At 35.4% G+C, this 14,807-nt stretch overlaps 1 protein-coding gene across 2 annotated transcripts in view; it reads right to left on the reverse strand.

Annotated features, from left to right (window-relative positions):
- The window catches only part of LOC129939562 (disco-interacting protein 2), a 310,790-nt gene extending 296,566 nt beyond the window's left edge, over window positions 1–14,224 (reverse strand). Inside the window, exon 1 of one of the 2 annotated variants that reach the window (XM_056047616.1) lies at window positions 13,106–14,224. In XM_056047616.1, coding sequence (XP_055903591.1) covers window positions 13,106–13,199 — 94 coding nt within the window. In that variant the 5' untranslated portion in view covers window positions 13,200–14,224. The remainder of the gene's footprint in view (window positions 1–13,105) is intronic. The other variant, XM_056047618.1, reaches the window with a different exon arrangement.
- Between the last annotated feature and the right edge of the window lie 583 nt (window positions 14,225–14,807).

Here is a 14,807-nt window from a genome sequence, read left to right on the forward strand (position 1 = left end):
TATATAAGCAGGGGAAACAAATTCATAAACTTCGAACCGAAGGCTGCAAAGGCGAAAGTGGAAACATCATAGTAGAACCGTAGTCAATGCTGAGGATATGGAAGGACCGCTTTTGCAGACTGTATAATGGCGACGACGCTTTTAGGCTGGATGATCCATTCAATTTAGACGACTGAAAAAATATGACCCTCTAAAATGCATCAACTCTAGAGGCATCAATCTACTTCACATCGCTTACAAAATCTTCTCTGCCGTAAAATGTAAACGTCTAAAGCCCATCGTAAATAACCTGATAGGACCTTATCAGTGTGGTTTTAGACCAGGAAACTCCACAGTCGATCAAATGTTCATATTACGGCAGATATGTAGATTTCAAGGCCGCATGTGACAGCATCTACAGGGACGAGCTGTATAGAGCCATGTATAGTTTTGGCATCCCTGTCAAAATCAGAAACAGAACCTCTCGATGTCAAAAAAGGCTTTAGAAAAGGTGATGCACTGTCATGCGATTTCTTTAACATCGTCCTTAAAGAAATAGTGCAGAGCTCCCGCGTCAGCACTAGAAGCCCTATCTTTCAAAAGCGCCTGAAAAGACCGTAGTTACAAAACTCGCCCGCGGCTGAAAATAACTTACAGTTTGTTGATAAGATAGATGAAAGTGAAATACCAATTATAAGACTTAAAGAAATAAAAAGTATGTGTTTACATCAACTACCAAATAAAAAATCACCAGGTTACGATCTAATTTCTGCTCAGGTTATGAAAGAAATGCCATTGAAAGCCTTTATAAAACTCCAATATATAATAAATGCATGCCTTAAGCACCGGTATGTCCCGCACCATTGGAAAATTGCTGAAGTAATTGTCATACCAAAGCAAGGTAAACCACCTACAGAAGTGACGGCTTACAGACCAATATCGCTTATACCAATTATGGCAGAAGTTTTTGAAAAACTGCTTCTGAAAAGAATTATCAAAATCATAGAAGAAAGAATGTTAATCCCAAACAATCATTTTGGCTTTAGAAATAAACATTCCACAATAGACCAAGTTCATAGAATATCGGATGTAATAGAAAAAGCATTAGAAGAAAAACAAGTATGTTCAGCTATTTTCTTAGACGTTGCTCAAGCTTTTGACAAGGTTTGGCATGAGGGACTTGAGTACAAACTGCAAAGGGATCTTCCCAGGCAGTACTTTGAAATATTAAAATCGTGCATCTCAGACCGAATGTTAAGGTACGATCAGGAATACTCGGAATTGAAGAAAATAGAAGCCGGTGTACCACAAGGAAGTATCCTAGGTCCTACCCTGTATTTACTATACACAAGGAATATTCCAGTTGGTAATCACACCACAATGGCTACTTTTGCAGATGATACCGCAATTTTGGTACCCGACAAATGTGTCTCTAAGGCAGCAGTAAAACTACAAAATGCCGTCGACACAGTGAGAGCTTGGGACCGAAAAATGAAGTATCAAACTCAATGAAACAAAATCTTCACATATAAACTTTACAAATAAAAAGATAAACAATATTCCAATAATCATTAATAATAAAGCGGTACCTTACACCAATACGGCCAAATGCCTTGGAATGACTTTGAATGCAAAGCTTAAGTGGAAAGAGCACATCAAAAAGAAAAGATAAGAACTAAACTTGAAATATAGAAAAATGTACTGGTTGCTTGGTAACAACTCTGATTTATTAATCCAAAACAAAATAATGCTGTATAATCAAGTACTAAAGCCTGTTTGGACCTATGGAATCCAAGCCCCATAGGCTGTACAAAGAAAACAAATACCGAAATCATCCAAAAATTCCAAAACAAAGTCCTTCGTGGAATAGTTAATGCACCTTGGTACATAAGAAATACCGATCTACATGACTTAAAAATAAAAATGGTTACAGAAGTTGTTAAAAAATACGCTGTATCGCACAACCAGAGACTGCAAAGTCATACTAATTCTGAAATGGAGACCGTCTTAAATATAAGAAACCATGTTCGGAGATTAAGAAGAACCAAGCCTCATGAGCTTATGGTCTAAAAAAACATGGGAAAGTATTTAAAGTTTAAACTTCCCCCAAAGTGATTGTACAAAATTAAGAAAGAAAAATCGGAAGTCGATCCTTCAAGATTGGTCCAGATGAAGAGGTGGTTTTAGTGGTTAAAAGTCCCACACTACTTGGTGTCGAATACTGCCAAGTGTCTTTTGAAGATTTCAAATCAAATTAATGTCATTAAAAATGACCTATAACACCGATATATCGGTCAAAGCGTCACCATCGACAGACGTAACTTTTAGGAAGTTAAGGACTTTGTCTGCCTAGACTCCGTTATGAACACAGAAAACAACACCAATGTTTAGGTCAAACAATGAATTACTCTTGCCGTTACCGCTGTTTCTTTGGGATAAGGAAGCAAGTGAGTAGTAAGCCCCTCTTTGGGGTGACCAATGTTTCCCTATTAAAGACAATCCTTATCCCTGTCCTGGTATACAGCGCAGAAGCATGGACTATACCAAAAGTGGTTGAAAGCACCTTGGGTCGCTTCGAGAGAAAAGTTCTTCACGTGATCTACGGTCACGTGTTTATAGAAGGTTAGAAGGTAGGTGGAGGAGAAGATAGGACAACGAGCTGTATGGGCTGGACAGCGACACGTAGCCTTAGCCAGAAGGATAAAAGTCCAACGACTGAAATGGCTGCCTTCCGTAGAGCGCATGCAAACTTGTGCTCCGGCCCGGAAAGTCTTCGAGGCTGAGGCCCGGAAAGTCTTCGAATCCACACCCACAGGACAACGTAAAAGAGGTAGGGATCGAGGAAGATTGAGAAGTTTGTTAGGTGGAACCTAGTTTACATATGACTGTTGCACCACCTTAAGTAAGTAAGTAACCAAAATTGACACTTAAAAGTCTTCAAAAAATATGAATTAAAAATTCAAGTATTTTTCCGACGATTAATTGAATCAATTGGTTGAATTGGCATAGGCCTTATATTTCACGTAACCGTAGTTAAATTATAAGTTTTCAGTGACCACTGATACAACGAAAATATCTAATATATGTAAGTAACTTGTGTTCAAACCACCACTTTAGCCTAAGGAGGATGAAAAGGTTTTCCAACAATCTTTTTTCGGGCCACAACAACAACAATTTTTCTTATATACGTAACCTTTGAGGTGAAAGTGGTGACCGATGATTGTTTAATAAAAAATTAAGGACCGAATTAATGAAGGTAAAAACTTTCAGTCTTAATGAAAATGTGGTGTTATGTCGTTCAAAAAATGCCTTATAAGATGGACGACGGACGAGGAATGAACAAGCCGAAGTTTTCGTTTACACTAAGGGCTACAGCAGCTTCACATCACTTGTTTTTTTTTTTAATTCACAGGCACTCAAGGGGTTATTAGTACCCTTTATATGTTTATATTTTAACACAGTGCGAGCGTTAGGAAAATAGGGAAGGATTTAAAGGAGATACCGACGCACATTTGTCTTGTACGCCCGAAATTGAGCTCAAGGGTAAACTGATGAGCATTCCTAGAAGTGCATGGATTACGGCTGAATTGTTTAAGGGGTGGAATGCAACTGTCTAATTCCACAGAACATTGTTTGTAAAAATATATGTAAAACAACGAAAGGCATGAAACATTGCGGCGGTGTTCTAGCGATGTAAATGTTTCGATTATAGTTCTGTCGCCTATCATTTTTAAAGCCCTTTTTTGAATTCTATCCAAAAGATTTAAACTTGTTTTGGGGACACCTGCCCAGGTATGCGAATTATATTTATAATACACATACCGAGTACTGATAGTTGATTGGTTTCCTGGATGCAAGTGCCACTCATAGATAGTGGCATCGGGGGTGCGTTAGGTAGGTAGAAATGGCGATCTTTAGGCAACCTAGCCTGAGATCCGATTAGCGCTGTAGTGCGCCGTTTTGATACCAAAAACCCATTTGACCTTTGATTGAAAAGGATAGATTGATAGAGAAGCTTCATAGCGATTATGTTAGAGCCATTTTGTCGCATTGAGAAAAAAAATTAGGTCTCTAATCTTTGTCTCAGATAGCTCATCGAGTTCTTGAAAGAATGCTTTTCCAAAGCATTTCATTCTGGTGTTTGCCAAAGCAGCACTACAGCTACGGCAAAAGGTGTTGTAAGAGATACCCAACTTCTCTGCATGAACTCCTATAGGCCAATAGCAAAGTCAGGAAGCCTAAAGGATTTGGCTACACTTAGGGACTCAAAAAAGATCCCAGAACCAACTCTGCACTCCATCTTTGAGCCGTCAGTAAAGATGGTTGTGTCGAAACCTATCGAAACGATGTCATCCTCCCAATCTTTTCTCGATGGGAAAATAACCTTAAAACCCTTCTAAGGTTCAAAGTAGGAGTGCAGTAGTCAGTGTCTACCGAGATAATATCTGAGGGAATTAATTTCATAGGAAACTATGAATTTAATAAAAAGGTCGATTGGTAGAAGATCCAAAATAACGTTTAAGGCGTCTGTTGGGCAAGTACGTATGGCCCCTGTGGTGCCCACGCAAGCTGTTCTCTGAACCTTCTTTAGCTTATTAATGTTATAGGCTTTGCTAAGAGCAGGTCACCACACAATCGAACCATATGTTAAGATATGGCGTACTTCGGCTGGTGCGTTACGCTTTAACTTAATACTTTCAGCAGCTAAAACGTTTCCACCACTTTTACTATATCTTGTCGAAAGGAGCTTCACAACGCACGACCTTTAGTTTTTTTTAACTGAGATATAAAAATGCTTATAATATTTTACTCATTTTTAACAATTTAAATACGTTGTTGAAGCTTTAATCGTTTTATTTTCAGTAATGGAAAATTCTTCACTTCTCATATTTCAAAACAAAAATTACGGCTTCAAAAGAGACATCAATGTATATACCGGACTATTCAAATTCAAAACCCTTATTTTGAAGCCTTTAGACAGGGGCTCACTAATGACTCAAATTGGTTTATCATTTCGATTGGTATCGTGCTCATAACCGTCAGGATATTTATTGAAGTGATAATTGAAACACTCAACTTAATTTTCAGCGATATTTTAAATACTTTTTTTTTTACTCAAAAGATATCAAATAACTCCCTAAAATTTCCAATCAGTTCTCATCAAAATAAATAGTCTCCCTTTTACAATCTCTTCCTCTTTTATAGAAAGAAGACACTGCATCCCCACTATATAGAAGCTACCTAACACTAGAAGCAGAAGCAGCAGCAGCTGATCAATTAAAAATAGACGATGATGACAAACCCAATTAGAATATCACCGCCGACACCCGAACCACCTCAACCGCCGCCGCGCCACCACTATTCCCTTACCAACAAGAAACTAAAAAAAATGAAAAATACCTTCTGTCAACATGAGAAGAGATGTCATCTTGGAGCTACATCACCATAAGATATATGTACCCAACATACCTCAGTTTAAATGAAAATAAATAAAATAAAACTTCAGCGGCATTCCGTAATCTGAGGAGGTCTCTTATTTTTATTTTTTTGTTATTTTATTTACCCGCTTTGCATTTAATGTTTATTTTATTTTACCTGTGAGTTGGGATTTAAGAGATTTTTAAAAACAAAACAGGTGGCACGAAGCAATATAGAGATTTTTGCTGTTGTTATTTTTCCTTTTGTAGTATTTTGTATTTTACCCCTCATACAATATTGATATTTGTTATTTGATGAAAAACAGAAGAAAACAAAAAACATATATTTGATTTAGCTTTAGAAGGTACAACTGAGGTTGGAAGATTGTAAACGGAAAACAAAAAGCAAAACACAGAAAACCGAAAGTAAAATAATAACGATTTATCATTTGGAAAACAAATTTCAGAAAGGTACGAGTAATACTGGAAAAAAAGACATTGACAAATAGCTGAACCTTATAAACACCCCAAGTTACTAGACTTGGGACACAATTTTGGGCACATCGTGAATAAGACATAACTCAAATGTTCGAAAGTTTGGAAGGGGAATAGTAATTTCAAGAATTACCCTTGGAATTTACTTAGGTAATTAGGAAACTGTGAGGCTTTGGCCCTTATTTCAATTAGAAAAATGTTAAACTTTCTAGATTTCACATAAAAATGTAGACATTTATAGAATATAAAGAGTTTTTACATTTCATTTATGTTAACTAAATACATCTTGAAGTTGTAGCCAATTTAGATATCCATGCCTATTGAATTCTTCAACTCAAATTTTAAGGCACAAACTGGTAATATCCAATTGATCTGGAGTGTAGATAAAATAAGAGTAATGTAGGTAACTAGGTGATAAGCTTAATCGAAAGTTTTTCAAATCATTTTTTTCCGGAATTATTTACCCTTTGAGGTAGGGTAGATAAGTTTACAAAAAATAAGTGATTCTTAGGCTGTTGTTGTACACAGCTGGTATTCAAATAAAACATTTGATAAGATAAACAAAATAAGAATAAGAGCCGACAACAAATTTAGGCAGTTAGTGCATATTTCGTGTCATTCATTTTTCGGTTTTAAAATGTAAAGCGAAATTAAATACAGAAAATGTTGTACTACTAAAAATTATTAACTTCTTTCACTGACTAACGCTTCAACTTCAAATTTCTCGGATTACTATTTTTGTGCTAAGCTTTGATTAAAAAAAAATTTAAATGGAAAATATTCAACATAATACTTATGACACTTTAAATTGTTTCGCAATTTGACAGGTGTCAAATGCCAAGAAAATGAATGTACCTTTTTAAATAAAAATTAGTATACGTAGGGTTAAGGCCCATGATACGGAATATAAAACTTCGATATTTACTATGGAGACTGCTACCGAGAAATCCACCAGCGCTTATTTGGATGCGGCTTTGTCATTGGAGCCAGACTTAGACAACAAGTCTTGAGCTATATGTGCATCAACGAGCGCCTCATGGCCTTCCGCATCAAAGCTAAATTCTACAGCATTGGCTTGATATGCTCGCACGCCCCCACAGAAGAGAAAGATGACAACACCAAAGATATGTTCTTCGACCTCTTAGACAAAACAATTAGAAGACAATATTAAAATTATCCTGGGCTATTTTAATGGAAAGCTAGGAAAGGAAGACATTTATGGTGGAATAATTGGGAAAAACAGCCTTAACGACAATACTTCCGATAAAGGATTCATGCTCGTAGATTGTTTTGAGGGGGGAAACTTCATGCTACCCAGTACGCGTTTTCCACTCTTTAAAATCCACAAAGGAACTTGGAGTTCTCCAGATCAATATACCGTAAAATAGATGGACCATATTGCGATTGACGCTAGACACGCTTCCAGCATCATGGATGTCCGAACTTTCCGAGGAGCTAACATCGACTCGGACCACTATCTCGTTATAGCCAAGGTAGCACTTCGGGTTTTTAGACCCAAGGGAAAACAGGGAGAACGGCTACAATCGCAAGGGATCTCCAAATTCTTTTCCGATCGAGTTACAAGTAACCTCTCTAAGTTCTGTGCCGCCAACACAATGTATCGAAAACCAGTGGCAACATTGCCAAGATGCAACCGCAGTCAACCGCAGTCAATGCTGAGAATATGGAAGGACCAGTTCTGCAGACTGTATAACCACGACGACGAACCGAATTCCGCTGTCAGGCAGGATGACCCATTTAACATAGATGATGAAAGTCAACCATACCGTCCTCCCGACTTAGACGAAGTAAAGATTGCTATATCTAAGCTGAAGTCGCATAAAATCGCTCGATCGGATGGCTTGAATGCCGAGCTCTTTAAAGCAGCTGGAGATAAGTTGATTAGAGGCATGCACCAACTTATCTGCAAGATATTGTCGGAAGAATGTAACCACAGTATTGTTTGCCCAATCCTGAAAAAAGGAGGAGCAGAAAACAACACCAGAGCTGAGATCAAACGCAGAATAACTCTTGCTAACCGCTGTTTCTTTGGACTAAGAAAGCAATTGAGTGGTAAAGTCCTCTCTCGAGGGACCAAAGTCTCGCTATATAAGACCCTTGTCATCTCCGTCCTGCTTACGGTGCAGAAGCATGGACTAAGACAAAAGCGGATGAAAGCACCTTGGGTCGGTTCGAAAGAAAAGTTCTTCGTGGGATCTACGGTACCGTATGCACTAAAGGAGAGTGGAGGAGAAGATGGAACGACGGGCTGTATGGGCTGTACAGCGACGTAGACGAAGCCAGAAGGGTAAAAGTCCAACGACTAAGATGGCTGGGTCACGTAGAACGCATTGAAACCAATGCTCTGCGGATCAGTGAAAAATGTCCTCACTTAACTTGGGACCGAGCTAGATGGATAAGTTTATTGGGTGAGGTCCTAGTTCACACAGGGCTGTAGCGCCACTAAGTAAGTGCACTGAGTTTTGTTTGCAAATTGTTCTAACCAAAAATAATGTGGTGAGTCAAAAAATAACGCAAAATCTCCAGATTACAAAAATTAATAACAGAAGCTTAAATTACCTCCTTTCCAGGCACCATCAAAGTAATCAAACAAACGTTGCACAATCTCTTTTCACTTCAGTTTTCCGAGAGATTCAAAGCTTGTATATCGAATTGATAGATACGAGTATGAAAGGTTCATAGTTTTTTTTAAAAATGGTCATTAGTTTAACGAAAGTGTAATTTTTTCTTTGTTTGGGCCATTAATATTCTTGAAGTTCGTGTTTAAATCTCAGTTTTGGAGCATCAAAAGCAAAAAGTTGATTTCCTTAATTTTTTAAAATCTTAAAAGTTTTTGTACTTTAAAGAAAATCAATTTTCAAAGGAAAAAAAAACACTTTCAAAATAAAATAAGAAGGGTTTCAGGACGAGTTTCAGGAATTTAAGGCAATTTAGTAATAAACTGGCTATCTTTTATTCTTTTATTGCTCTTTCTCTCAGAAAAGATCTTAGGAAAACAATCCAAAGCATTACTAAAAATTTTTCCAATTCTAAATTGTGGGAAAACTGAGATTTTAGTTATTTTTGAGAACAAACTGCTTCTTGGTGAATATCGTTAAATTACCAACAAATCTTACGATGAAATTTTTACTTTTACAACTAAACTGTAAAAGCTTAATGGCTCATTTGACCACCTCCCCTCACTGAATCGTTTATTGTTCAAAAATTGATAAACTTGTGCTGAGAATTAGTGCTGGATTTTTGTGCCAGTCCTCAGTTAAAATTAGTATTTTAAAAAGTCAAATCCAATAACGCAATACGATAGAAAGGGAAAATTAAATAATAATCTCCCAGGGGGAGGGAGGTTTATGACCCCTATGACCCCTCTTCCCCCTGGATCCACCATTGGCTCGTTATGAGCTTACCTGATATGCAAAAAACAGGATTAAAGTTTTTAAAATAAGCCACAACTCTTTTCATTCCGAAAAATTCACTTTGCTGTGGTTTAAATATAATTTCTACGAATTCGCTGACGATAATACCGTGAAAGTCGAATTCTACAGACAAATAATTCCTGATTTGTTATTACTCAAATCATTACAAATTATTTGGAGAGGAAACGCTTAGTTAACCACCTTGTTGGAGTAACTAGACATCTTTTGACTTTAAATTTCCGGTCTATTCTGATAAGCCAGCAATTATTTTCGCACAATTGGAACGATACGACCATATCCTATAAATTATTTTTAAATAAGGAATGCCAAGCAACATTACTCGCACAAGGGAATGAATGGTTGAGAGTTTTAAGCCAATAGGCCTTGGTTCTCTCAGACTGTAGCGCCTAGTTTATGTATTTAATCTCTGAATTCAATGGGCCAGTTTGTATTACTTCTTATTTATTTATTCGTCTTAAAAGTTACACACTGACTAATAATTATACATAACATAAAAATAAAATACATAATTTACTTATAGCATTATAACAAATTTACTAATTTATGTTTCAAAACATTTCTATTAATATTAAAATCAAATGCAAAATCATATTCATTAAAATCCATACAAGCTCTTGTGATAGGATTATACTTAGCATAGCTAGTACTGTGGTAAGGAACATTTAAAAAAATCACAGTCACGAGAGCAAGTTTCTAGAAGGCGCATAAATAAAAAACATAGATAACAAAACTGTACATTCAATATAAAAATTCAAGACATCAAAAGTAAAATGTATTGAGTTTAATTTTCTTCTCTGAGCAAGAGGTTTTAGATCAATCAAAATACACCTTGTCTCATAAGTTGGAATATTTGAATAACCAAATATTTTTCGTAAGGCAAACTTTGTGAACCTTTTTTGGACTTTTTCTAAAGGGGCTCCATATAACAGTACAATATTTTAAATGTGGTCTAAAAAGACTAGAATAAAGAGCTTTCAATATATAGGCGTCTTCGAAATCTTTGGAATTTCAAAGAACAAACCCTAGCATAGAGTTTGCTTTTGAGATCGCATGGTCTATGTAATTTGAGAAATTCATTTTAGAATCGAAGATTACGACTAGATCCTTATGGCTATCAAGTATTTGTAAAATGTCGTTTTCAAGTTTATGATTATGATATAATGCAACATTTCTTGTTGTTAAAATATAGCCCACTGATATTACACCATTTTATTAAATTATTTAAATCAATTTGAACTCTTTTTGCGTCGCTAAGTGAATTAATGGAACTGAATATTTGCAAATCTTCAGCAAATACAAGACATTTAGAAAAAGTAAGATGTAATGGTAATTCGTTAATAAAAATGATAAAAAGAAGTGGTCCAAGGTGACTACCTTGAGGAACACCCGAAAAAATTATAATTTCCTTAGATAAGGCATTATCAATTTTTACCACCTGTTTTCTACCTACTAAATAACTCTTTATCCACATTCGTAGCTGAGAGTGAAATCCATATATTTCTAGTTTTTTTCAAGAGAATACAATGTTGAACGCGGTCGAAGGCCTTTGAAAAATCAGTGTAAATAGTGTCAACTTTAGAACGCATTTCCATCTGTATTAGACAAACATTTGAAAATATTGACAAATTTGTAGTAGTGGATTTACCTTTTAAGAAACTTTGTTGGTAAACTGAAATGTTATTATGAATAAGATTATACAATTTGTTTTTTACTATAGCTTCGAAAACCTTAGGAATTAACTGCAGTTTTGCAATTGGTTTGTAATTTTCAATCGAACTTCTGAGAATTTTTCTGAGTCAGATTGACAGCAGAAGAATGAAATCAAAACAGAATTAACTATTCATTCTCACCTAGCAATCAATTTCAATTGAGTGATGGCAGAATTTTAGTAATCAAATCATAAAACTTCTATTCCCACAGTTCTGACAGCAAAAACCTGACGTTGAGTTTGTAGCTTTGTTCAATCAGCTGCACTAAACTTTGATGTCAAAATTAAGTGGTGACAGTAAGCATTCTATTTTATTTTCGTAACCAATAAAGTTAAAACAGGATACCCCAAGCCTTCGGGACGTTCGTCGGGTAGCTATCGGAAGATGAGGAATAAAGTTACTCAGGGTAAATGACAATGTCTGGTGATTTCAAACACCCAATCAAATTTAAAGGAAAGTAAAAATTAAAATAAAATTATAAAAAGAAAAACCTACATTTAATATATAATGTTTGTTTGATTGGGCTTTAATGATCAATATTCTTGATGCAATTAATAAAAAACTAATTCATCTTCTGTTACCCGACGTTTCGCTGGCTATTTTCAAGCTGAAAATTTAAAATATATGTTACAATGTGTTTAACTATTTCTATTGTTATTTTCTTACTTTTGAGTTATCTGTTGAAAAGTTTAATAAATAACTAAATAACACAAATTGAAAGAAAAATAAACGCAGAATTTTAAATAATGGAACAAAAACACAACGAAGTTAAAACTAATATCACAATTTATCACTTCTTAAGGCAACACTATACAGCGAGCCTACATATCAATCCTATAATTTCATTAATAATAAACCTTTTAATTTGTATTTTTAATTATTTTTTCAGTTTGTATTGTTTTCATCTTTTGAACAACTGACATATAACTTTTTTGTTTAAATTTGCTCTGACAGATTGACAGTTTACACGAATCTAAACTGCACTGCACTACTCTACACATTTGATTTTTTCTGATTGAACAAACCTAATATTTCTGAAAATATAGAAATCCCGTGAGAGTTAAGAAACATAAACTTGCCAAATTGGTACTTTCCAATAATTGTCAAAAGTGACATAACAAATTAAAAGCGTTACTTTGGAATTAAAAGGGAATAAACATAATTTTAAAATATTTACTTTCTTATTGAGCATCAATTATTTCTCAGAAAAACTCCAATCAACTAAATTCTATTCGATAGTGTTTCTAGAAATAATCAGCAAAGTTTAATGTCTGGTGTTAGACAATATTTAAATTGTGTGGATGTGATTAATTTCATATCGTTTTAAGGCTGTGCAAACATCTACATAGATAGAAATGTATCTATCAAAAAGTATCTACTAAATGATGTTTTTAAACCACAAAAATGCATAATGTAATGGTTTAACAATTGTATGGCATGTATGGTTTAACAATTGAAAAAGTAAACATGCATCCACAATCAGAAAATTTATTTTCTATTCTCATTTATCATGAGAAACAGAACAAAGAGAATTCAAATAAAAATACATTTTTAAAGAATATAAAATCTCGTCTGCGGTTCTATCCGGCGGTGGTGCGGTGGATGATGACAACAAAAAGTAATTTAAAAAAACATCTGTGGGTATATAGTTTATTATTTATCCGCAAAATGGACACACCGCTTTGGCTCTGGCTTCATTATACAAAAACAACAACAACAAACTGACATTTCGAAAAGAGTGATACAACTATAAGTAGCAAAGCACTATACCTCCAAACCCGGTTTGTACGATAAACTATACGAAAAAAAGAGACAACTAGTGGTGGTTGTTGTTTTCGCAAAAGCTGACACAACGAAGAAAAATCGAATAAAATTTTATCGACCCATTCGTGGTCGCCTTCGACTTCGACTTCGCCTTCCTTCGAATTCGAACAAGAATTTCAACAAAAAATTATTTAAACAAAAAGAAAATTTTATTTCATGAGATTTATCAAATTTTTCATGAATTAAACGACAGAATTTTATAATAACAGGGAGAATGGAATTTTACCTTCTGAGAGTTCCAAATCCAATTCGGCCAATTTCTCCCGGATGTCATCGGGCAGGGCCGATACATCAAAAACCATGTCGGCAGTGGAAGACATTTTCTAGTTGTTGGTCTTCCTACTCCTCGTTCTCGTAGTTGACGTCTTCGTGTTCGTCTTCGTCTTGGGTTGCGGCTTCGTTGGGGAGCTCAAGCTGATCTAATCGTTCTCTTACTCTTGGTCTTGGGGTCGTTGGTTGTTTGATGATGTAGAAGAAGTAAAAGATGATGAGATGTTGCGCCTATCGCGGCGGCACGACACCCCCGATTCGTTTTGCTCTGCCCACAACAACAAAAACTAAACAAATTAACACTTAAGCAGATTTAAAAATATGAAGAGAAAAAATAAGAAGGAACAAAAAGAAAAACAGGGCTTGTTTGGGTTGGAATTGGAAGTTGGTTAGAACACCGGGAAAGCTCCGGAAAATCGAAGTAAATTCCACACACCGAGACTGTGAGCGAGTATGATTGATTTTCACTCACTCCACTCACTGCAAATATACACTGTGATTCTGATTCAGATTCTGATTCCGATTTGGGATGTTTCACTGGGAAATTTTGCACATTTTTACTTATCAAGAGAACACTCCTTGGAATTCTGATCTTTTGGATTGAAAATTTGATTGTTTTCAATCGGAAAAGATTTGATTTGATTTGAGTGAAGATTGTTGCCTAAGCGGCACGACGACGACGACGGACGACGGCACAGACAGACACTTGCACTTTTTTTTTTCTTCTGTGCTTTGCTTCTCTTCGAATTTTATTTTCTATTTCTTTTCCTTTTCAGGATTCACTCAATTTTAGATTTTTCCCTTTTTTGGTCACCACCACGGGGCACAGAGAGAGGGTTTGATGTGTAATTATTATTCCTTAAAGGAATTCACTGGTTCTGGGAAACATTTTTGTATATCAATCGGGGCTTGGGGTTGAACTTCGATATTTTTTCTTTTAATCTTGAAATGGGAATTGAATTTTTTGAAGATTTTTGTAATATTCTTTTTGTATTTATTTGACGCGGCGACGAGACGTTGTTTCTACGGACGCAGAAACAACGAATTTATCTCACGATTTCAACTCAACTAAAATGCTGTCGAAGTTGGACACGGTGAGATTTTTTTGCTTGAATTTTCTTGTTGGGTCCTCTCGGGTGGATCTTTTCTAATTTTGTTTGTGTAGGTTGGCAAATAGTTGTGAAAGAAAGAGAAGAATATATTTGGTGGTGTGGTGAATAAAGCAGGGAGCGATACAAATTTGTTTTCGAAGATGCGATGTTAAGTGGGGAGATTTTGTTTGGTGCGATGTTTTGACGTTTCAAAGTGTTAAAAGCCATCTTACGGTAAATAGGCAAAGTAGAAAACATAGAAATGTATTTTCGGTTATTTTTTGAAAGAAGAAATATTAAATGAGAACTATTTTCTATACTTTTTCGTTTTAGATGAAGGAAAATGGTTTATTCTATTGTCAGATTATTTTAAAAACATTCGTGTGGAATTGAAGCACATGTTTATGAATTATTGTGATCTTAAAGTTAAAGAGAGAATTGAGCCCAGTTGAGAGTTTTTAACGTAAATCACGTGAGTTTAGAAAATTGTCAACTAGAGGACTTTGATGATACATTTATTGATCTCCCAGTTCTTTTCATCCACCGATATTTTTGTTTGGCAGAAAT

Source organism: Eupeodes corollae, chromosome 1 (assembly GCF_945859685.1).
Source record: "Eupeodes corollae chromosome 1, idEupCoro1.1, whole genome shotgun sequence".
NCBI lineage: Eukaryota > Metazoa > Arthropoda > Insecta > Diptera > Syrphidae > Eupeodes > Eupeodes corollae.